Source organism: Talpa occidentalis, unplaced genomic scaffold, assembly GCF_014898055.3.
Source record: "Talpa occidentalis isolate TD23 unplaced genomic scaffold, MPIMG_talOcc4v2.1 talOcc4.7, whole genome shotgun sequence".
NCBI lineage: Eukaryota > Metazoa > Chordata > Mammalia > Eulipotyphla > Talpidae > Talpa > Talpa occidentalis.
This window is the reverse complement of record NW_023605083.1, coordinates 51300635-51326584: the sequence shown is the minus strand read 5'-3', so window position 1 is coordinate 51326584 and position 25950 is coordinate 51300635. Positions and strand designations below refer to the sequence as shown.

The 25950-nt window shown below is 36.4% G+C and overlaps 1 protein-coding gene across 5 annotated transcripts in view; it reads right to left on the bottom strand.

The window, feature by feature from the left end:
- The window catches only part of NAA35 (N-alpha-acetyltransferase 35, NatC auxiliary subunit), a 79141-nt gene that overhangs the window by 42774 nt on the left and 10417 nt on the right, over positions 1–25950 (bottom strand). For all 5 annotated transcript variants that reach the window (XM_054689342.1, XM_037493702.2, XM_054689343.1 and 2 more), the window contains exons 4-11: positions 20976–21090; positions 19790–19864; positions 16957–17124; positions 8139–8205; positions 8018–8061; positions 5605–5655; positions 4648–4731; positions 3707–3821 (exon numbers count right to left, since the gene is read on the bottom strand). In XM_054689342.1, the coding sequence (XP_054545317.1) occupies positions 3707–3821; positions 4648–4731; positions 5605–5655; positions 8018–8061; positions 8139–8205; positions 16957–17124; positions 19790–19864; positions 20976–21090 (719 nt within the window). The remainder of the gene's footprint in view (positions 1–3706; positions 3822–4647; positions 4732–5604; positions 5656–8017; positions 8062–8138; positions 8206–16956; positions 17125–19789; positions 19865–20975; positions 21091–25950) is intronic.

The window sequence follows — 25950 nt, the reverse complement described above, 5'->3', positions numbered from 1 at the left end:
TCTCTCTTCTCAGAAGTATCTCTCCTACTTTCCTACCTGTTTAATTTGATTTTATCACCATATTGTCAAATAACAAGTTTATAGTGCTACTTCATGTTCTGTCAGCTTTACCTATTATCTCTGACTTTTCAATTTTCAAAATAAGGAAGGGTTATAGGTAAAGCTGGAAATGTATGAAGTAGCACCATAAGTGCATATAAAATGATTTGGTATGAGTTCATAGGTTTTATTACCATTAATGCATATGGAAAAAAATTTAAGCATTCCTATATCCCCAACATAACGTATCAAATCATACCAAATTGGAATGCTCTATTTTGGGATAGTAGGGTAGGCCTGTTTAAGTGCTAAGTGGGTTCTTTTCTTTTGATTACATTTCCATAATGGTTAATGATGCTCACATGTTTTCATGTGATTCTTGGCAATTATTATATCTTACTTAAAGAAGTGTCCATTCAGATCTCTTGTCCATTTTTTTATTGATTTTCTTTTTATTGAGCTGTTAGAATTATGCCCATGATTTCAAAGTTTTGTATTTTTAGTTCTTACGTTTAGGTCAGTGATGGAATTTGATTTGATTTTTGTACATATGTGAGGTTGTACACCTGTATTCTTTTGCACATGGTTGTTCAATTGTACCAGTGTCATTTGTTGAAAAGTTTTTTTTTTTTAAAAAACTTTTCTTTCTCTACTGAACTGTCCTTAATACTTATAGGCCAATTCCAGAGAACAAACTTTTATTCTTCTGAGGCTCAGGAATGTGTCCCAGGAAAAAAGGAAGAGGAAATCTCGGCTTCTGAAAAGATTTTCAACCAGTTCTTATGTAATCAACAAGTTTTCATTTTCAGAAGTAGCTGGTATATTAAAAATGGGACTCTTCAAGGTATTTGTAATACAAAATAGAAAATAGATTATCTTCTGATAATTAGCAGAGTAGGAATTCAGAAAGAATTCAGTCATCTGGAGACAGTCAAAGTCCTGTTTTTCAACTTCTAAGATTTTGTTGTTATTGTCTCCTTTTCCTTTTTGTCAACTAGGCCTATTTAAAAATAATAACCACTCTTCATGTTTCATTGGGGTTTCAGAAGGTAAACGCAAGTATTCAAGCTATCAATTTGAATCAGACATCTTTTAGTTTATTTTGAAAGGCTAACAAGTCATTTTGAAACTGAAATTAGAAAATTTATAGACATAGAGTAATTTCAAGCAAGAAAAATTTCTCATTTCATTAATAACTATTAAAAGATGCTTGACAAGTGGTACCATGAAAAGTCTCATTGCAAGAGATGATCTAAACATCATTTTGAAGGATCGGTTATTCTACAAAAGAAAGTGTAGCATTCATGAGCATAAGCAAAGACAAAGAGCTACATTTGCTTCACTGGATCTTCTTCCCTTGTTTTTTCAACAAAGATCTAACACCAGGCCCTAAACCCAGCAAGGCTGAAGTAATTACATCCACTTCTTTAATTTCAGTTAATATGAGAATAACTCCATATTATGACAATAATATGAGAATAACTCCAAAACTTGCTTTCTTCTTAATTTTCCAGAACCAAATACTTCATGTGACCCCATCAAAAAATCAAATTCATTATATATGAGCTACTGTCAAGTCACTCTGGTCCCTAAACCACTTCTGCTTTCTGTATTTTCAAGACATCCCATCTATCAAGTAAATATGCCAGCATATATTCTCTGGATCAAGTTAAATCTTCCAAATTTCTCCTTTTACCCCACTATTTCCAAGAAATACGTAACTTCCCAATGAGAAGTGATAATGAATGCTCGGTGATTTTAAGCTTTACACAGTCATTTTGTCTTTAGCAAGAGTTTTAACACTATTAAGAGGACAAAATAAGCAATATAAAACCAAACTAATCTACATCACTGCTTTCTCATCCTCCTTCTTAGAACATACATTGTAAAGGCATTCATTTTCTTATTATATAACTGTTTAGCTTTATGTCTAGGGATAATTATGGAAGTTTAAAGGTGTTAAACAGAAAAGTGATACAGGGCGAATACCATCTTAAATTTCAAACTTCACTCGCTTAGTTGCAGGCTACAATATTTAATAAGTTTATTCAAGCCACCATTATGCAACCATCTTCCTGAAGCTTACTTGTGAGCAGAATATAAACCAAATAGGCCACTTATGATCCTATGGCAGTTATTATCCTCAGCATTATAAACCAAAAAAGGTCGATCACTATTCTCAGCTATAAATCAGAACAATCACACTTGCTAGGTTAAGGCAAAAAGAAATCATCAGAATCCAGTTTCCTAGAGAGTCATGCTTTACGTTAATACCTTGTTGATACCTAATCCAATTAATTACTTTGAGGTAATGTATGATACAGTGGTTTTTATGAAAGTATTCTTGCCTTAAATTTCAAACTTTTGAAGATTTGCAAATATGTCACTCATGAACACATACTAGACAGCTTGGCCACAAATAAAAACCCTTTTTTATGTCCCATGATTACAGAATGCTAGTTAGCTCATGTATGCACTCCTCCCCTCCAGAAAAATGGGGGAAAAAAAAAAGCTAATGAATTAATAAAATCAGTATAATTATAAGAAACAAAGAGTATGATATTATTGATTTCCAAAAAGAGTATGATATTATTGAGTATGATATTACTGGACAATTCTACTCTCTAATGTTTAAGAAAGAAAAAAACCATGGGAAGGGGAACACCTTAGGGGTAAGGAAAGCAGTATGAATCAGTAAAAACTGGCCTTCCGAGTCACAGGACCAACACTGGGAAAAACTAATTTAAAGAGTATATATATATCATCTCTCTATTTTTTCCTTTAGTTAGAATATGTTTTTATTCCCATGTTACAGATAAAGAAATTTAATCTCCTGTACAAAGCCACAAAGATACTAATAGTTGGGCTGGGAATTAGAAGTACTCTGTCTCAACAGCATAACTACAGTATTTGAAACAGCAGACTGGAATTTTTTTAAACTGAGGTGTTGCTGATAGAACATTATATTAACTTCAGTTATACAACACAACAATTCAATATACCACCAAATGATCACCATATTAAGCTAACATATGTCATCTCATTTTAAGGAGCTCTAAGGGTCATCAAAATTGCTACACATTATCCAAAATGTTCACTCAATTTTTACAACAAAGGCACACTATTCCTTTCAAAGCACATATCATAACAAAAATCTACTGAGTATCAAATGATATGCCAAGCACCACAGACATACACAAATTAGATAGTTCCTGGCCTAGAGTAGTCAAAATCTCTTGGACAAATGTGTAAACAACAATATGATATACTAAAAAGATAAAATGACAGAAGCACGTATGAATGATATCAGGTCACAGAAAAATATCTAGGGCTGCCTGGTGGAGTCAGAAGACTATGTAGCAGAGGTGATGATCTTGCAAAGGAGTAAATGGAGAGGTGATTAAGGAGGAAAATACTGCTGATATCAAGGTATCAGCATCATACAGGGTAAATATTCAATGTCCAAACAGTAAGACACAGATGATGCTCAGGTTCTATAGTACTCTTTTTGATATAAAATAGATTAAAAGAAAGGAACAAACACACTCTATATAACTACAGAGTAAAATATTTTAAGGTATAGACAGACTGACTTATGTAATTTTAGAACCGAACACCATATGTTCTAGAAGGGAAAGGAAAAAAAAAGAGCAAAGCAGAAAATTACCTCCTTTTGTGGTATCATTCTGGGCCTGGATGCCATGATGCAATGAATTATGAATGGCAGAAAGAAGATCTGCTGCTTGAACCATCAACTTTTGAGCTTCTGCAACAGCACTGGTCTAGCAAACAAATCACCAAAAACATTCTTACATATTCTTTCACTGAAAGATATACATTAAATAGGAAAATCCTATAAACAATAATGAAATTGTTTATTATAATGACATTGGTTTTCACAACCTATTTACATAATATAGGATGCACAGATCCTATTAGGATATTATTTTTTTTTACATCTATTTCTTGTAGAAGTTGTTTAAAAAAAGGGAAACATTTCTTATTTAGTTATGTTAAAAAAAATTCTTATATTTAAAAAAAATCAAAAACCAGAAATTTTCAACTGAAAAATTTTAATATTTCTACTGTGTCACTCAAGGTAAAAAAGAGAAAACACAAAAAATAGAATTACAGAAGTTAAGACAATAATAAAGGTTGGGTCTTTAATCATAAACTAGTCTGTAATTGTCTTAAGTTACTGCAAATACACACAAGAGAAAAAATACTCATTATCTAGGGTTTACATTTGGTTCTACACAAATGCAACAGTTAACTATTTAACTGAATGAAAGAATTCTCATTTTTCACTTTCTTCTCTGTAATCCACAAAGTAAGACTACACACATGAATTCCAGCTTTTGTTACTTTATCCATTAAAAAGCAATATAAAATACTATTTTATATCAAGCGACAGGTATGTTATTTGAGCAGAAGGTAAAATTCAGGACTTTTTAGAAAATCATCAAAGCTACTCTAATGCAAATATACCAAATGCTGAGTGCTCTGTATGTGCAATTAGAGACATTAAAAAAGTAGCAGAACTACTTCAAGAAAGCTTTCTAACAAAGCAAAACACTGAAACAACAAATTAACAGTAAATGCCCTTACCTCTTTCTTAGTAAAGGCTATAAGCACTGTCAGTAACACTCGAGTAAATTTCACTCTGCTGAACACTGCTAAACATTGTTGATGCTTAAAAGAAAAAAAAAAAAAAAAAAAAGACTAGAAGTTAAAAGATGCAATATTGGGTCTCCCTGGTGGCACAAGGGGTTGAGCGCAGCGCTGTGAAGCTGTCCACAGCCTCTGAAGCGTGAGTTCGATCCCTGGCCAGGGAGCAACCCACATGGCGCAGCAGACCTCTCCTGACTCGCCCACTGCTCCCCTCAGCAGTGTACTTCGATCTGTCTATTCTGTTCCCTGCTCTGTCTCTGGTGAATCCTCTCACCTCCCACACCTCTGGCCTGTAGCCCAGTTCTTGTAATCATAAATAAATAAATAAATCTTTTAAAAAAATGCAATATCTGTCAAAGGAATTATCTCAAAAGTTCTAAATCTCAATGCTAACAACTTATTACATTACAAACACCTCCACTTAGTCTGTTAAATAGCTGAAAATGAGCTGCAAAAACAAAACAAAATTGACCTATTGTACTGAAATGAAAATATAAAAGTAAGGCTGTATCATCAGGACTGGTTTTTCCCTACATCTAAAGCCACACTAAGCAGAGCCAGTCACAAAAAGCAGAGCCAGAAAACTTAGGATCTCAAGGAAGGATTGGCAATTTTTGATACTGTGCAAGTTCTTAAATTTTGACAAATTCTGATGTGTTATCAGGAGAAAGTCATTTTTCCTTTCTACCTCAGAGGAATAATGAAGAACTCTGAAACTATGTATTGATCATTCTATCAAAATAAATACAAGGGAAATAAAAATCCCTTGCAATGTCCAATTTTTAAAGAAATACCTTAAAAAGAGCTTCCATAAATTATAATGCAGTTCATAAAATTACAACATTAAGAGGTAGACTTCGCTGATATTATCTACCAGAAAATAAGTTCAATTACTTCCAGTTCAACTTCTGGATCTCTTTCTTCTCCTTGTCGACTTCGAGTACTCTTTAGGAAAAAAAAAAAAAAAAAAAAAAAAGTGATTTAAAACAAACACAAACCTTAGACATATTAGATGATAAATATACAAGGTAAAGTACACTAAAATTGATTATCAAATCTGCTTTTTTAAGAAAAGCATTTGGGGACATCCCTGAAGGCGCAGGCAGTTGAGCACAGCACTGTGAAGCTGTCCACAGCCTCTGCAGTGTGGGTTCGATCCTGGCCAACTGGGGAGATACCCACATGGCATGGCAGACCTCTCCTGTCTCGCCCACTGTTCCCCTCAGCAGTGTATTTCTGTCAGTCTGCCTGTTCTGTTCCCCACTGTCTCGGGTGAATTCTCTCACCCTCCCACACATCTGGCCTGTACTTTTGCTCTGGTATAAATAAAAAAATCTTTAAAAAAAAAAAAAAAAGAAAGAAAAGAATTTGGCAGAAAAAAGCCGTATTTAGTATATTTCTTTTCCTCCTATAAATAATATATACAGAAAGTGCACTGTGATGTAAATCATAAAGATCATTCCAAAGGAAAAGGTATTAACCCTTTGCACTCTGAACCATTCTGGACATTGGCTACCAGGTACTCGATGCTACTTTGCGGCGGAAACGTGCATTTACAGACTCTCGTATTATTTAGTATAATTTTGGAACCAAGTAACGTATTATAATGATATTGGACTTATATGAATTGGGTGACATTGAGGAATGTATATTTGCAAAAAAAAACAATATTTTATTGTTTATAATTTTGTACAGTATGATAAGTTTTGTAACACTCCCTAATATGCATTGCAGGCTGATTAGTACATGTTTGACATGTCTGTATAGAGGTCTATCTGGAGCTCATCTTCACTACTACTTGTGTCATGAGACTCATTCGTGGTTGGACACTTTGCCATTGTTCTAATAAAAAATATGAATAAATGCGTGGGTTGAAAATTTCTAATTGTTATTACTAACTGACAAGATGATATTTACCAAAATAGCTTTCACCAAACAATTTATTCACTAAGAAAAGAATCACTTTTCCGATTTTCTCCTCGTTAGATCTATGTGCACTGCTCGAAGCTTCAAACCAAAACGAGCTCAGCTTTGAAAATCTTTTCCTCCAGATGTAGACTTGTTTATTTGTAATTATATATCTCACTATACAGTGCACGCTATGTTCGAAAACCGACCTTTCTTCTACAAACTCCCCTTATCGCTCTTTTCAAGTGGCGTTGCAAAGTGCTCGGACCATCGTGAGCACGCTTCTCACGTTCTCGTCCGACACAAAACCCGCTGACATTTCTTGTATATATCTTAGTAATTTTACGATATTTTGATTTAATTTCTTGTGCCATTTCAAGATAAAACTTCAGGGAAACATGCGTGTCTCAAAAAGTTGCGTTGAAATAACTCAATTCCCCGTAATCACTAATAAATTGCAATGTCCCCTGAGAGGGGACATCCGAGTGATATGCTAGAATTCCGATGTCCCCTGAGAGGGGACAGCGGAGTGCAAAGGGTTAAAAATAGCAAAAACAATGAAGTAACATAAAAACACCTAGCTCACAGGACGTCATTCTTTTAACAATCTATTGAGATTGCTGATGCTTTCAAAACTGTTAGAAAAAAACAGTAACTTTTATAAAATATCATCACAAAGTTGCATGGTAAATACTGATCAGTTCTAAACTCAAATGCAAAACATATTGCTAGTACAAGAGTAATGCATGTTGATTATTTTTACAGGTCCGTAGGAGCAATTTGGTGGAAGATCTATCCTGGAGCTGCCACTACTAGTGGTATATCCTTAAACTCAGGTTTCCTAACTCTTATCTAAAACCTGGGCATTTTGTACACCTAATTGCCTAATTCACTAAAGAACTGTAAATATCAAATAATAACGTATAATTATTATAACCATGCTGCTATAAGTGTTAAAAAATAGAAAAATATTTTTTTCTTTTTAAGCTCTATGAGAACCAATGACCAAGGTCATTTGGCTAAAGGATGTGATTCATAGAAGGCTTTCACTAGATCTGTGATACCACCATCTACTGGATTCTTCTGTGTTATACAAAGGTGAAGAAGATAATCCTTATCATGTGAGTAACTTAAGACTCTTAAGAACATTACGCTATTCTTAAAATAGCATACCGAAATTCAAAATATGGAAAATAATTCAGAAATATGGCTAAATTTTAATATGTAAAAGTGATGTTAATTCACAAAAACGCCTCTAACAGTCTTCATTAAAAAAAGACAGCATATCTAAAGGAAGTTGACTGTCCTACCCATACTACCCATTTGCAATTAGCTAAAGTTAACTTGATATTTAGAAGAAAAAAATAATTCCATACTGAAGAAAAAAAAATATACATACCTTTACTCTTCTTTGCATGTCATCTTCCACATCTTTTAGCATGCCTATAAAGAGAAACAATGAATTAAAAAAAAGAAATCTAAACACAAAACGTGTGAATTATCTATCTAAATGGTTTTACCTGTAACTCGAAGATCTGTCACACTGTTTGCCATTTTAAATCCGTAAGTCATTGACTGAAAATCTTCCTATACAGAAAAGGAATAATTAAACTCTTGAATAGTAGGAAAACTTTTTGTTATACTTCTTACAAAATCACTATTTGCTAGTCAGAAAACAACAGAATGTCATCCTGTTTGTCTAAAATATTGCTCTCATACATCCAAAATTTCATTATAGGCATATCTTTAGAACATCATATTCTAATGTTGTCTCTGTCCTTAATTGTTGATCTTTAGGCAATTTAAATATACTTCCTTTCATACGTTCATCTGTAAAATAAGGCTAATACTTATGAAACATCACGAAGTAGTTAACTCCCACTTACAGACTATTCTCACATTCACAAATGAATAGTAAGCATAGAGTAATTACAGTCTGATAATAAAGCATCAAGATCTAGACAAAACTCTTCAAAAATTATTTAATACCTACTGTTAAGTGACAAGGCTAATTCTCAAATACAATTACTCAAAGTGATGAAAAAACCACATTTCCACTTTAGCCCCATTGTAAAGAAAAAAACTCGTGTGGCTTCCAACTTCTAAAAACACTGCTGAATTTAATAGCATCTGTATCATTTTATTAAGTCAGAACTAGCTATAAAAGGAGTGTTTCTGTCATATTACAATTCTTCTAAATATGCCTATAGAAGTCTAACATAATGGAGTATGTTATTTACAGCAGTGGCCCAAACTATAGCAAAATCTCTAGAAACTTAATTAAAAAAAATCAGTGAGTATACAATTCATATCAGGTGCTGCATCCTACAAACAGAAAAAACAAATAAACTGTCCTTGGTCTGAAAGATTTCACTTAGTTGTGTTACGCATAACATAACTGACAGGATAGGGTCTTTAAAAAAAATCTCATTATGTTACAGAACTGTAAGTTTATCCTCTAGGCAATGTTTATATTTTATCTCTACTTGGACATCAAACAATTCTCAATTTTTGTATGTCTAAAAAAGGAATTATCTTAGTATTTACCACTTGGCTAAATGGTACCTCTATTTATCCAGCTACTCAAGCTGAAAACCTGTACTTTAAGTCCTGTTTTTTTCCCATAGCCCATATCAATTTATCAGAAAAGTTTCTATTTCTAACCACTTCTCATTTCACAGCTGTCTCTAATCACCACCATCTCTCACTTCTAAGACTACCTTTAGCCTGGCTCTGAAATAGACATTATAAACTACATTTTAAAAATTAGGAACTTGGGGCCTCCCCAGTGGCGCAGCGGGTTGAGTACAGCGCTGTGTGAATCTGTCCACAGCCTCTGTGGCGCGGGTTCGATTCCCGGCCGGCCAGGAAGAATCCTGCATAGCGTGGCAGACCACTATTGCCTCGCCCGTTGCTCCCCTCAGCAGTGTCTTCAGTCCGCCTGCCTGTTCTGCTCCCCGTTCTGTCACTGGTGAGTTCTCTCACCTTCCCGTGCCTCTGACTGTACCCCAGTTCTTGTATAAATAAATAAATCTTTTTAAAAAAAAAAATTAGGAAATGGGCCTCCCTGGTGGTACAAGGGGTTTAGCCACAGCACTATGAAGCTATTGGCAGCCACTGCAGCAAGAGTTCGACCCTCAACCAGTGAGCTGACCTCTTCTGACTCGCCTGCTGCTCCCCTCGGCAGTGTATTTCCATCAATCTGCCTGTTCTGTTCCCCACTCTGTCTCTGGTGAATCCTCTCAACAGCCCCCTCTGCATCTCTGGCCTAAACCCCAGTTCTTGTATGCATAAATAAATCAATCTTTTTAAAATAAAATAAAAATTAGAAACTAAGGCAAAGAAAGTTTAAGTTCCCCCAAACCACTAAGCCAGTAACAAGAGTCAAAGCACAAACCTAGGTCTCATAGTTTCATTTTGAAAAAATTTCAGATTTAGGGCCTCCCTGGTGGCACAGGTGATTGAGCACAGGGCTGTGAAGCCATCCGCAGCCTCTGCAGTGCTGGTTCGATCCCCGCTGGCCATGGAGATGCCCACATGACATGGCAGACCTCTCCTGATTTGCCCGCTGCTCCCCTCAGCAGTGTATTTTGTCAGTCTGCCTGTTCTGATGCCCGCTCTGTCTCTGGTGAATCCTGTCACCCTTCCCCACATCTGGCCTGTATCCCGGTTCTTGTATGAATAAATTTTTTATTTTTTTTAAATTTATTTTTTTTATAGAGGCATGTTTTTATTTATTTATTTGTTTGTTTTGTTTATACAAGCACTGGGTACAGTCAGAAGCGCAGGAGGGTGAGAGAATTCACCAGAGCCAGAGCGGGGAGCAGAGCAGGCAGAAGGACCGAAGTACACTGCTGAGGGGAGCAGCGGGCGGCAGGAGAGGTCTGCGCGCCATGTGGGACCCTCCTCCGGTGGCCGGGAGCAGCCGGGGATCGAACCGGCGCCGCGGAGGCCGCGGGCAGCTTCGCAACCCAGCGCTCAACCGCTGCGCCACCGGGGAGACCCAGAATAAATTTTTAAAAAAAAATTTTCAGATTTAAAAGTGAAAATAGGGCCTCCCCGGTGGCGCAGCGGTTGAGCGCTGGGTTGCGAAGCTGCCCGTGGCCTCTGTGGCGCCGGTTCGATCCCCAGCTGCTCCCCGGCCACCGGAGGAGGGTCCCACATGGCGCGCAGACCTCTCCTGCCGCGCGCTGCTCCCCTCAGCAGTGTACTTCGGTCCTTCTGCCTGCTCTGCTCCCCGCTCTGGCTCTGGTGAATTCTCTCACCCTCCCGTGCTTCTGACTGTACCCAGTGCTTGTATAAATAAATAAATAAATCTTTAAAAAAAAAAAAAAAAAGTGAAAATAAATCCCACATTCCCTTCACTCATATTCCCTATCTGATAACATGTTACAACATTACATTATAATTCCTTATTTTTTTCTTAAACTTTTGAAATTAAGTTGCAGAGATAAAGTTGTCTCTTTATCTTTAAATACATACATAACCATTGAGCAATTATCAAATCAGGAAACTCATGTATCTTTGGATCTTTTCTCTGTCTTTCATGCCCTGACATTTTGGAATAGTACAAGTCAGTCATTTTGTGTATGCTGCTCAGAATGGGTTTGCCTTGTTTTTACCAGATCAAATTCAGCTTGTCATATTTGATATGAATACCACAGAAATAATTTTGTGGTTTTTTTTTTAAAGATTTATTTATGCATACAAGAGCTGGGGTACAGGCAAAAGATGTGGGGGGTGAGAGGACTCATCAGAGACAGAGTGGGGAACTGAACAGGCAGACGGACTGAACACACTACTGAGGGGAGCAGCGGGCAACACAGGAGAGCTACTCATGTGGGTAGCAATCTGGCCGGCTGGGGATTGAACTCGTGCTGCAGAGGCTGTGGATTGCTTTATAGTGAAATGCTTAACCCCTTGCGCCACCAGGAAGGCCCTGATTTTGTGTTTTTAAAGCATTGCACATGGAGGAACATGACAACTTTTTCTATTATTGGTGATGTTAATTCTGGTTAATTGGTTAAAATGGTGTTAGCCAAGTTTTTCCACTGTAAACTTATCCTTGTCTCCCTTTATAATTAATAAATTATCTTATGGGGCGATACACCGATGTTAGGTACAAATCTTGAGTATCATGCTTTGGTCTAGTTATATTTAGCATCCTTTGATAACTCTTGCTAGAAATATTTAAAACCTGTACTTGTAACACAATGCTATGCAGTCAATAAAAACAAGGTAGATATACCTATATGTATTGGTAAAACAAATCTATTCTCTGTTCTACATAAGAAAAAGCAAGTTGCAAATATCGGGTTGTCGGAAAAGTCATGATGCAACAAAGAAAAAATATGTCATGACTTTTACAACAACCCTATAGTTTATATATTGATACTTCCATCAAGTTAAAAAAATGTGTACACAATGGAATACTACTCAGCAATCAAAAAAGATAAACTCATGCCATTTGAAGCAACATAGATGGAGTTGGAAGGGATTATACTAAGTGAAGTCAGAAGGAAAAAGAGAAATACTGGATGGTTTCACTTATATGTGGAATAGAGAGAAACTCAACAAAGGGTCAGGAAAAAGATAAAACTTGCAAGCTGATCTTAGATCTGAGGCACACAGTAGGGGAGAGGGAGAGAGAGGGATTAAAATAAAGGAGGGAAGAGCACAAGGGACTATAATGATAGTTCATGAGTGCTATGATAGTGGGAGAATTATGGGAACTACACTTGAGGGGAGAAATTAAATGTTGTTCAAAATTGAACAACGATGTAAGAAAAAAATTTTTTTATATGTACAAATTATAGAAAAAGTTGGAAAGATGCACACCAAGTAGATAACAGCATTTCTTTCTTTTACCATTTGACTTAGTTTTATATAAACATATTTCTATGTTCAGTTGCAAGTAAGAGAAAAATCCAACTATAGGACTTAAGTGATGCAGACTTATCTCATGTCAAATAATGATTAGAAGTCATCATCTTTCAGTTCCACTATCCCAGGTTCTTAGATTTTTACATCTGTCATTTCATGTTCACAAAATGAAGCATTACCTCCAAACATTACATCCATGTTCAAAGAACTGACAAGGGATGTGTTTGAATAATTCAAACTGGTACTGTACATTATTAAGAATAAAGGAGAACGTTACTAAATATTACAAAAGACTGTTTTATGTAAATCAGCATGTATGACCACAGATGTAACAAATAAAGTCCTAAAGAAGGGCAAGGGAAAAAAAACAACATCTTTCTGGGCACGTCAAGAGAATGAGATCCAAGTTTAAAGATAAATAAGACTGCCCTAAAAGGGCAAGAAGAAAAGGCCTCAGAGCCAGAAGGAACATCCTGTGCAGAAGCATGGGATAATGGAAGAGAATAACATATTCAAAACCAGCTGAATAATAAAAAGTTGGGGGGAGGGGAGATAAGCAATACACAATGAGATAGCATTTTCTGTTAGTTTTTTTCTCTATTAGTCCATCTGTTTAAGATTTCACCTATTTTTTAATGTCCTTTACCCAGAAAATACAGAATTTTGATAATTACTTCTATTATTAAAATAAATTTTTACTTTAAAAATAAAATACTGGCCTATAATAAAAATTCCAAGAATCCAAACAGATATATACCCTGACTCTCAATACTCAAGTTATCGTGTTTTGCATGAAGATTTAACTGCCTGTCTCTCCCTTTTAAAAAACAACAGCAACAAGTCATACATATTTTTCTACTTGACTTACTTTTGAGATCTAATCGGTGCACATAAACCTACCACCTTCCATTTTAAGGTTGCACAACACTCATCATGTATAAATACAGCATTATTTAATGATGGCTATTAAGGTAATTTTTGGAGTTCAGCTACTAGAATAATGCAATGAATGTTTCTGTGCACAGGTCTTTGTGTACAAACACAAACAAGATAGGTAGGATAAAAATTACCCAATTGCTCTTTTAAAAACTTGTATAAATTTACATGCTGATCAAAAATCTTTAAGTCTTGCTTATAGTGGAATTCTTGATCCCTGAAATAAATGTGGAAGGAGTGCTAAAATTAACCCAACTAAGTATCACCAATGGATGCTAAATCTGTGGGGAGAAATTTCAATGAGCAGGGTATTTACAGGTTTCCCTAAAGATTATTTACTGAAGTAATCTGATTACTATATGGTCATCAAAAAACAATAATCAGAAAACATCTTGATGGAGTAATGAAAATAATATCACGATTGAGGTGAAGCACAATGTATGCCTCAGAAGCAATATATAAGGACAAAATATCACCTATATCATATTCCAATCCAGATTGCAGAAATCCAAATCTGATCACAAGTAAAGTTCCCCAATGAGAACTTCTATTTAAAAAGGGAACAAAGGAGAGAGCTATATTCTTCATATATATTAGTGTCATTAAAGACAAAAAAGATTAAAAAACTGCTGTAGATGAAAGAATACTAAAAAGATATACAAATGAAATGCAGGAAATGATGCTAGACTAGATCCCATATGGGGGTAAAATGCTAATGACATTATTGGGTCAAATGAGGAAAATGGATAGAAGACTGGGAATACAGATTTACTGAAATTGCCATGGCTGGAATGAGTGTGTGGCATTTTTCTTGGAAATGCACACACTGAGATTTTTCAAAGATCAAAATGTAGCAACAGTTTATGGGGGGAAGTACATACAACATAAGAAGGTAAAAAAACAAATGGGCCAGTGGTTATAGTAGCTGAACCTGGGTGAGGAATATATAGTGTTTTTTGTGATGTTACTATTACTGCTATTAATTTGAAATTATTTCCAAATAAGATTTTTTCTAAAAGAGTAAAAAGAGGGAAATATAAACACACATACACACGTAAGAGCACATGAGAGCCTATCTTTCCCACTCTCATCAAATGGCATATTATGAAAAAATCCTAATCTTTGCCCGTAACAGTAAAAATACAGTAGTTCCATTCTAATTTGCAGTTAAGTGACATTAAGCATCTAATTTTTTTTTTTTTTAAGATTTATTTATGCAGAGAGGGAGGTAGGAGCAAAGGGGACTAAGGTGATAGTGCACGGGTGCACTGGTGAAGGAAACTCTATGGGGACTACACCTGAGGGGATCGGGGGAAACAAATATTGTTTAAAAATGAATAATGTAAAAAATGAAACAAAATTAATTAAAAAAATAAAGAGATTTATGCATACAAGAACTGGGGTACAGGTCAGGTGTGGGGGGTGAGAGACTCACCAGAGTCAGAGTGGGGAACAGAACAGGGGGACTGACTGAAAAACATTGCTGAGGGGAGCAGCAGGAGAGCCAGGAGAGGTCTGCGGCACCCTATGGGTATCTCCCTGGACAGGGATCGAACTCACGCTGCAGTGGACCCGGACAGCTTCATAGGTTGCATCTTAACTCCCTGTGCCAACATGAGGCTCAAGCATCTAATGTTTCTAAAGGTCATTTTATTTCTTATAAACTATCTTCTGATTTTTAATAACATTTTTACACTTTAAATATTTCATCTATGTGCAATTTATTTTCATGTTGTCAGACTAAATAAATATCTGTGCTGATCTCCCATCCCTCCAATTCATATATGAATTCCTAACACCCAATCTGGAGGTAGGTCCTTTGGAAGGTGATTAGATCAAGATTTGGTAGAAACCTCAAGAATAAAATATTCAAGGGGCCTCCCCTGGTGGTGCAGATGGTTGAGCGCAGCGCTGTGGAGCTGTCCACCACCTTTGTAGCATGAGCTCGATCCCAGCCAGCCGGCGAGATTCCCACATGGCATGGCAGACCTCTCTTGCCTCGCCGGCAATGTATTTCAGTCAGTCTGCCTGTTCTGTTCCCCACTCTGTCTCTGGTGAATCCTCTTACCCTCCTGCACATCTGGCCTGTAACCCAGTTCTTGTATGCATGAATAAACAAATCTAAAAAAAAAAAATTCAAGAACTGGAGATTTCACATTACTACAAAAAATTAAAAAAGAAAAGTACAGGAGACTCCAAAGAGCCTCCCCCAACCCTCCACCCTGCCATTTGAAGATGAAATGTGAAGATGAAACAGAAAACAGGCCTTAACTGGCACCTAATCTGTCAGAGTCTTGATTTTGGACTTCTTAGTCTCCAAACTGTGAGAAATAAATTTCTGTTATTTATAAGTCACCCTATTTATGGTATTCTAATAGCCCAAATGGACTAAGGCAGTTGTAAAATGATAATAATTTTCAAGGGTGTTAACCACCTATTCTAGTACTACTTATTAAAAGAATCCTTTCTCTGTCCTCCCCCTCCCCGATCTCTGATGTTCTTTTGGGTGCACTGTGAGAATGTGAGTATTTAAAACACTTTGTATTTTTCTTCTCACTTATTAACTCAAAGTAATCATTTAAAAATTTTCAAATGAATAAGAATTTCGATAATACCCACACATCAATTCAAATATGTATCTAAATAAGTGTATAAACAGTAAAATAGTATTTCATAAACTACTCACAAGCCACACATTCAAATGTGGATGATACTAGGTTTCATTTAATTATTCTCACATACACAACTTAAATTTAGAAAAGTTTATACAATGTACACTGACCATTGTTGGCACCTAACCTATTTATTTTGAATCAACTACAGTATAAAAAAAAAGTTTAACAGTTTCAATAAAGGGAAGAATTGAAGAAAAATAATTATTTCAATTGCTATCACATTTCCCGTTAAAATAATCATTTGAAATTTTTTTTTTAACATTTTAAAAGGACAGATTTATTAGGAAAAGATGAAAGAAAGAGAGGCACCTGCATAGTCAAAGGCAGCAGAAGAGTTGCTGTAATCTTAATTTTGATTAAAAAAAAAAAAAACAAAACACCACACGTTTAAAACTCATAAAACTTCCTCCGAGTGAGGTACTTAAAACCCTGGAAGAAAATGCTCATACTCTAAAATATTCTTTATAAATGTGTTTCTTAGCACCCTCTTATTCAAACACTGGAAGTATAGCATATCTGTTATAATATCTAAGAAAACTTAAGGGATGAGGCTCTATTCTATTTCCTTTGTGAATCAGAATATCCAGAACAGAAGAGATACTGAATGGTATGGACGGAAAGTACATATCCCAAGATGAAAATTCTTGCTGGGAGAAAACTGGATTGCTTTAGCCAATATATTTGCAGACAGCAACACATCACTTTAAACACACACACACACACACACACACACACACACACACATATGTATATATAGAGACAAAATTATGTATCATATAACCATTTAAATACATCACAGTAAGGTGGTCAATGAACTTCAGGAACTTAGATTACAAAATCTTACCTCTTCAAAAACAGCCGCTTTATTCACTTTTTCCCTTGCAATGTCACAAATTTTCAAAATTCCCAGAGCAAAAGCTTTCATGGCAGGATCTTCTATAAAGTCTGGATTATGAATGTAAAGGCACGTAAATACTGTCTGTGCCAAGGAATGGCCTTCTAACCATGTTATCTGTAAGAAAGAATGTGTATGTTTAAAATGATACGCAGAATCTGCATTGATCCAGCAGTCAAAAATGAGAGTGCCACAGATGTAAATAAATGTAAGATTAATCAAAAGATATAAAGATGATTAAAGAAATGGCCAGGAAAGACAAGTGTTAGAATTCACTTTCATTGACTAGTCTTTCAAGAATCATTACCACAAATTTGATCAGCTGAGAGACAGATATGGACAGCATTCTCATATATAATTAGGTTTCTATTTTTTTTTTTAAAGATTTATATAAAACCGGGGTACAGGCCAGATGTACGGGAGGGTGACAGGATTCACCAGAGATACAGCGGGGAACAGAACAGCAGACTGAAGAAATACACTGCCGAGGGGAGCAGCGGGTAAGACAGAAGAGGTCTGCTGCGCCATGTGGGTTGCTCCCTGGTTGGCCAGGATGGAACCTGCGCTGCAGAGGCTGCAGACAGCTTCATAGTGTGTGGCGCTCAACCACCTGCGCCACCAGGGATGCCCATAATTCAGTTTCTATTATAATATATTTGGAGGTTAACGAAATTAGAGTATTTCCTTACATTGCATCCAAAAGCAATCACTCCACAACGCGGTCAATAAGATTTCATAAATTAGGAAATTCACAATGTCAAAACTAACCAGATCCTTAACTAGTTACACTATTCTTTTCTCAACCTCACAACTATCGAAAGCATCATATCTCATTTAGATTACCTCAAAAAATGGTTTTCCTGCCTCCCATCTCTAATCTAATTCAATACCCCACTAGAGGCATCTTTCCAAAATACAAAAAATATCATTCAACACTATTTTATTCAATGATGAACATGTGTAGTAGCTGGGAATACCAAAAGCAGTTAAAACTAAGTAACTATTATTCCCAAGTACTATGCTAGGTATTTTCATATATCTTACCTCATTCCCCCCCCCCAAAACTCAGAAAAGTGGCATTGTTCTCCTTTTACATATAAAGAAGCAGAGTCAGAAAGTGTAAATCAGGGCCTCCCCGGTGGCGCAGCGGTTGAGCGCTGGGTGCGAAGCTGCCCGCAGCCTCTGCAGCGCCGGTTCAATCCCCGGCTGCTCCCCGGCCACCGGAGGAGGGTCCCACATGGCGCGCAGACCTCTCCTGCCGCCCGCTGCTCCCCTCAGCAGTGTACTTCGGTCCTTCTGCCTGCTCTGCTCCCCACTCTGGCTCTGGTGAATTCTCTCACCCTCCCGTGCTTCTGACTGTACCCAGTGCTTGTATAAATAAATAAATAAATCTTAAAAAAAAAAAAAAGTGTAAATCATTTGTCAAAGTATGTAGGGTTATATATATATATTTTTTAATAAAGATTCTTGGTAATTTTTTTTTTAAAGATTTATTTATATAAGCACTGGGTACAGACAGAAGCGTGGGAGGGTGAGAGAATTCACCAGAGCCAGAGCAGGGAGCAGAACAGGCAGAAGGACCGAAGTACACTGCTGAGGGGGAGCAGTGGGCAGCAGGAGAGGTCTGCGCGCCATGTGGGACCCTTGCCCAGTGGTTGGGGATTGAACTGGCGCTGCAGAGGCTGCAGGCAGCTTCACAACCCAGCGTTCAACTGCTGCACCACCGGGGAGGCACTGCAGGGTTATATTTTACACTAAGTCCGAGAATTCTGCAATAGATAGCAAGATATATGCTATCCATTTCATGAGAAATAAGCATAAAAATAACTTAATCTGTGTATTTTGTATTAACAGTATCAAGAAGATACTGAAAACCATCTGCCTATTAAAGGCCAAACACTTAGATACAATCCCAAAGTCTCACAGAATGATTCCTCAACTTTGGCAAAAACCCTGTCTTGCTTCTGTTTGTCCTATTCCACTAGGACTATAAACTGCTAAGAGGTGATAAAGATACCTTTAGAGGGAAAGAGACAGCTCTGGAGGAAGAAGGATCAGCATTAAGACTCTGGCAATGCCCCTTCCTAGCAATGTAACCCTAGGCAAATGGAATAAAATGGTAACAGATATCTAACAGAGATGATGTAAGACCTACACACGTAAAACAACTAAGAGAAGTATTTCACATACACTGGCAATCATTCCAATTTAACAAATAAATTTTATGTATTTCTTAGGATGATGCGCCATCATTAAGTTTAAAAAAGCAAGTCAGAAAGGAATAACAAAACAGAAAAAGTAAAATGACAGTACAAATGAGACTTCCCCATAATTAAACAATACTGTCTAGGGAAGACAGTTTAACCAGCTTATATAAACCACCAGAAAATTTTCTTCATAAAATATGGTCAGTTTGCTACAATTTACCCTATTTTAGGGGAGAAGAATCTTTCCAAAGCAAATCTAGAGTTCTCTGTTTTAATTCCATGCTTATTTTAATGAAAACTTCCAATTATAGATTTGTTCCCCTAGGTTCCTTAAGAACAAAAAAGGTACTCTGGGTAATGGCTATATATTGATACTATCTTCCATGGAAAGAAAATATCCCTTTACCCAAAAAATGAGAACCTAAAAATCACCCAGAGTGATAAAATGATAAAAAGCTCTTTACTATATCATAACCTGAATCTACTAATTTTATCTACCACTTAATCCACCATACTAGACAAAGCATTACAGATACTTCATATTCAATGCTGGTTATGTTATTTTTAGCTCTTACCAAACAGCAAAAACATGTATCCATTATCCCTATTAATTCAGGCAAGGCGAGATCTTTAATTTTAATGGTGCCATCCTAAAAAGGAGGGGAAACACAACACATCAACAGAAGTTTCTTGAAATTTTGAAAAAAATTTATGGCTATACATACATAGTGAATATTTAAACATAGTAATTCTAGGAAAACTATCTGATCATCAATGAAGACTCCAAATTGCGTATTCTTAAAAATAATAACATATTAAAGATCTTCAATAAGGAAAAGTAAAGCCTCTCGAAATTGAAGCAGAATAAGCCCTTTATAAAAAAATTCAGTAAGTATTTGAAAGCACAGTTCAACTTAGTTAAGTACAAATATGAATCATTTAATAATTCCAATATTTACAAATATTTAAAAAAATTGCCCTCTTAAATTGGTTAACTATACAAAAATTTTGTTTACAGTATTCATGTACTTAACTAATCTTTTTTATTTTTAAAGATTTATTTGTTTTTATACAAGAATTGGGGTACAGGCCAGAGATGCAAGGGTGGGGGGGGTGAGAGGATTCACCAGAGACAGAGTGGGGAACAGAACAGGCAAACGGACTGAGGTACACTGCTGAGGGGAGCGGAGGGTGAGACAGAAGAAGTCTGTGCTGCCATGTGGGTTTCTCCCTGGCCGGCAGGGAATCAAACTTGTGCTGCAGTGGCCGCTGATTGCTTCATAGGTTGCGTCTCAACCCCTGGGCCACCAGGGAGGCCCTTAACTAATCTTTCTTCATGAAACATGCAAAATTAAACTGTGTCAACTATGAATGAATTTCTAAATCAACCTGCATTGAATAAATCTAATCCACCACAAGTATTTTACATAATATACCAACACAGCGAATCTAATTCCTAAGTCAATTACCTTGGTATTTGAATATGTACTCAAATGCTTTCAAAAAACCAGTTGAAAGTATATACACATATGCACACAATTTCAGAGAAAATTTTTACTGAAGACCTTGAACAATAAATTTCCAGATTTCTACGAATAAGATACATAGCTATAGGTCATAATTCTTGTTTATATACATGAGATGCCATTAAATATTACACTTCAGTATACTAAGCTTGATTTCCATTATTAATCAGAATGTTTTACAATGCAAAATAACAAACAATAGGGGAAAACATTAAAAAAGTGCAATGGTGACTACCTTGATAGCTTGTTCAAAATTGAGAACTTTTCGATTAACTTGGTTTCCAATCATTCCAGCATCCATCTTGGGATCCATCATTTCAATGGCAGACATGGCTTCAAAAAGACCAAATCTGCAAATATAAAAAAAGACCCCACATATTGTTTTTAAACCTGTAAACTTACCCAGTTCCCATAATATCAAATTATTATAGTATTTTAAATAAATGTATTTTTTATATTTAGTCTTACCAACTTGTTATGACCTCTCAATTAAATAATCTTTCTTAAAATCCTTCCATTTAATTGTCATTCAAATTACTTTATACATACTTGGCAGAGAAAAGGATTAAAACAAAAGACTTTTTGTTTCCTTCAAAAAGGTTACATATTTGAAGTTTCTGGGGAAAAAGTGATCAACTTATCTATAATGAATTTCACTTTATTATCTTTAAATAATTTCCTCTAACATTTAGAAAGTCTGTTTGGAATAATCATCAAATGTAACTTTTAGATTTCTTAATTTTATTTATATCTTGAAAGACCAATAATCTGGTATATTACAATCTGTATAACTGCCAAAACTTCGGCAATTACACAAAGAAAAATAATGTAGAAACTCTGACAGTCTGGTATTTGTAGCTTATGAGCCACAGAAACAGATAGCTATGAGATGCACTGTTGACTGATAATTATATCATTAAATTAGATAAACCTCAAGAAATAGGAGCAGAAGGAAGGTTTAAAAAAATATATACTATCGGGCCTCCCCTGGTGGCGCAGTGGTTGAGCGCTGGGCTGCAAGGCTGCCTGCAGCCTCTGCAGCGCCGGTTCGTTCCCCAGCCGCCAGTGAGGGTCCCACCAAAAAAAAAAAAAAATATACACACACACACACACTATCACACTGTTGACTTCATAGTTTGTTTAATTTAAATCATTTGATTAGGGCCTCCCTGGTGGTGCAAGGGGTTAAGACGCAAACTATGAAGCTAGCCGCAGTCACTGCAGCACGAGTTCGATCCCAGGCCAGGGAGATCCCCACATGGTGCAGCAGACCTCTCCTGACTCGCCTGCTGCTCCCCTCAGCAGTGTATTTCAGTCAGTCTGCCTGTTCTATTCCCTACTCCATCTCTGGTAAATTCTCTCACCCCCCCCACCCCTCTGGCCTGTACCCCAGTTCTTGTATGCATAATCTTTAAAAAAAAAAATAAATCATTTGATTACCAGGAAAATAAAGACATTCTACCTTATTACATTAAAACAGGTGTCTCAGAAAAGTAGCAGCTTTGTAAAACATCCAAAAGAGCTTTAAGGGGACAATCTTTCCATGCAACCCATCAAATCTATTAAAGCTTCAATTTAAGATACTATAACAATATGCATGTTATGATTTCATATAAGAGAACTCTTATCTGTAAATCTGATGCAATTATGCTAATCAAAACCCAGATAGTATTTTAGGGCCTCCCCCGTGGCGCAGCGGTTGAGCGCTGGGTTGCGAAGCTGCCCGTGGCCTCTGCAGCACCGGTTCGATCCCCGGCTGCTCCCCGGCCACCGGAGGAGGGTCCCACATGGCGCGCAGACCTCTCCTGCCGCCCGCTGCTCCCCTCAGCAGTGTACTTTGGTCCTTCTGCCTGCTCTGCTCCCCGCTCTGGCTCTGGTGAATTCTCTCACCCTCCTGCTTCTGACTGTACCCAGTGCTTGTATAAACAAAAACAAACAAATAAATAAATAAATAAAATAAAGCATGCCTCTATAATAAATAAATAAATAAAGACCCAGATAGTATTTTAAAAAGAGTATCAAATCAAAAGAGAAGATAGTATTTAAAAAAGAGTATCAAATCAAAAGAGAAGATATGCAAAATTGGAAGGAGAATTTTTTTCAACAAGACTATAATAATTAGCACCTTTCTGGTGGCGCAAGGGGTTAAACACAACACTATGAAGCAATCTGCAGCCTCTGCAGCACGAGTTCGATCCCCAGTCGGCCAGGGAGCAACCCACATGGTGCAGCAGACCTCTCCGGACTCGCTCACTGCTCCCCTCAGCAGTACACCTCAGTTGATCTGCCTGTTCTGTTCCCCAATCTGTCTCTGGTGAATCTTCTCACCACCCCCCACCCCCGCACATCTGGCGTGTACTCCAGCTTTTGTATGCATAAATAATCTTTTTTTAAAGATTTTATTTATTTATTTATACAAGTACTGGGTATAGTCAGAAGTGCGGGAAGGTGAGAGAATTCACTAGAGCCAGAGCAGGGAGCAGAACAGGCAGACTGATGAAGTACACTGCTGAGGGGAGCAGCGGGCGGGGCAGGAGAGGTCTCCGCGCCGTGTGAGCATCTCCTCGGCTGACCAGGAATCGAACCCACGCTGCAGAGGTTGTGGACAGCTTCAGAGCGCTGTGCTCAACCCGCTGTGCCACCAGGGGAGGCCCTAAATAATCTTAAAAAAAAAAAAAAAAAAAAACTACAATTAAAAAGTGTCTAGTATATACAAATCACTAGAAAACCGCTCAAACCTGTTTCTGCAGGAATTACATATGACAGCAGTGGAGTTTCAAATTAGTGGAACAATGGATTAGTCAACACTATAGAGACAAAAGACTAAGCACCTTGAAAAAAATGAAAATTTGATTCACATAATTTGAAAAAATAACCCCCTGGCAGATTTAAGCTCTAAATTGAAAACAAAATACTCGTTAATTTACAAAATTATTAAGATGATAACTGCAATAAGTAAATATTTTAAATTTATAAACAAGAAAAATCACAAGTAAAACACTGATAATTATCTGGAGGAAATATTTTTACATAATTTTCAAAGAGGTAATATCTAGAACATATAACTCTTACAAACAAATAAGTCAAATAATCAGGAAAAAAAAGAACTTGGACAATTCACATAAAATAATAACTACTAATTCAAAGTGGAAAGCTACTCAAATTCAAATACAATCTGATAACACAAAACAATGAAGAGTTTTGGAGGCTTTTTTGGCCACAAGGAAAATTAAAAAAAAAAAAAAAATTAGTGTACTGTCACACACTACTGGAGCTTAAATTAATACAAACTTTGACAGAAATTTAGCTGAATTCCTTAAAGTCATTTGATTTCTAGGCTTTTATCCTAAAAAGCAGATGCACATTTATATATACAAATAGGTTTATATAAATCTGATGTTTTTGCTTTTATTACCAAAAAAATTTTGAAATTTAAATGTCCATCAATAAGGATATCATAGACTAAATTATGGTACAGCCATTTTGTACAACACAAAGATACCAATAAAATTAATAAGGCAGAGCTATTGTACACTAAAACAGGGAGAGGAAGTTACAAAATAATACTTACTAAATATTCCATTTATAATTAGCTACTTTTATAATTTGAAGGTAAAGAAATAGTAAACAAAATTAAGAAATTCAACAAAAATGAAAATTGGCTCTTAAAATTGACAAACCCCTGGAGATAGAGAAGATAAAGGTAAAAGAAAAAGGTAAAAAAAAGTACAATCAGCTATTTTTATAGATTTTATATATAAAGATATATTTTTTACAGGTCCAAAAGGACATGCAAAAACCTACTAATTTATAATGGTGATTATTGCTGGGTAAAAAATAGATGGTAAGAAGAGATGGTGTCATGGGATGTTTAAATTTGTTAAAAATAAAGTATCCAGGTATTACATGACAACTAAAAAGAAATTTTTAATGACATAATTAAAACTCTGGGACAATAATATTTGCCTAATTACTAAAATTGATACAGAAACTATAATAGCATTAAGTTAGCAATTTCATTTATTCAAACAATACTTAATAAGTGCCTATTAAGTACTAGGTACTATACTGTGCACTGGAATAGAAGAGTGAGTAAAACAAATTTGCCTGCCATATAGAGCATCCATTCTAGTAGAAGAAAAAAGACAATAAATTGTAAAGAAAAATTTACTTTAAAATAAATTATATAATATGTTAGAAGACATTACCTGCTAAGGAGAATACAAAAGACAACTAAACAAGACAAATGGTCAAGGCGGGCAATCATGTTCCCTGGGCTCAGAGCCTAAAACCTTAGGGGAAATGAAGGTGCCAGGTCCCTGTAGCTGTCCTCTCTCAAATCTTTTCCACAGCCAGAAGCAACATTCTTTCCTGCATTAGCGTGTGGTTTGATTTTCATTCTATCTTTCACAGGATTGCTTACAGCATCAAAATGATATTCTATCATCAACTACACCTACAGTAGTTCTCAAAGTGTGGTCCCAGGATCAGCAGCATCAAGGTCACCTGGGAACTTGTCAAATTCTGAGGTCCCACACTGGACCAACTAAATAAGGAGTTCTGTTGTCCAGCAACGGTTTTTAAAAGTTCTTCAATGGATTCTTATATACGTTAGCGTTTGTAAAGAACTAAACTTCCGGGGTCTACCTCCCCTCCCCAAATACCTGGTTTTCACATTCCTACACCTAAAAATTAAGCCTGGCCATTGCAGTTTAGGAACTGAGGCTAAGCACTTCTGTTTATTTTACCTTTACTGGGATTTTCAAACTACTTTCATCCAAGCATTTAGTCACCTATTCTCTAGTCACTAATCACATATGAAATACAACCAATACCTTTTCTTTAAAATAATTCTCTATCTGTAGTAGAAGCAGGCAGAGCGGGCAAAGGAGAGTTCTGGGACCCTCAGTAGCTTTTTCAGGCTTTTAATGATCTTTCTACACCATCTGTAGTGAGGCAACTAGATGCAGGGCAGGCAGGGGGCCCCTGACCAATCTTTACTCTCTCTGGGCTCTCTGACGTTCTCTTGTGTTTTCTTTCTCTGGTAGCTGTTCTCTGTTGCCATCTCACCACACACTCCTCTGCCACTCCCTGCTCTCTGTGATGCCACGCCCTTATATGCTCAGCCTCCAGGCTTAGGTGTGCCCACTCACGCATGCCCATACCATACTCCAGGTGTCCACTATCAGGCACATGTGGACACGCTCCCA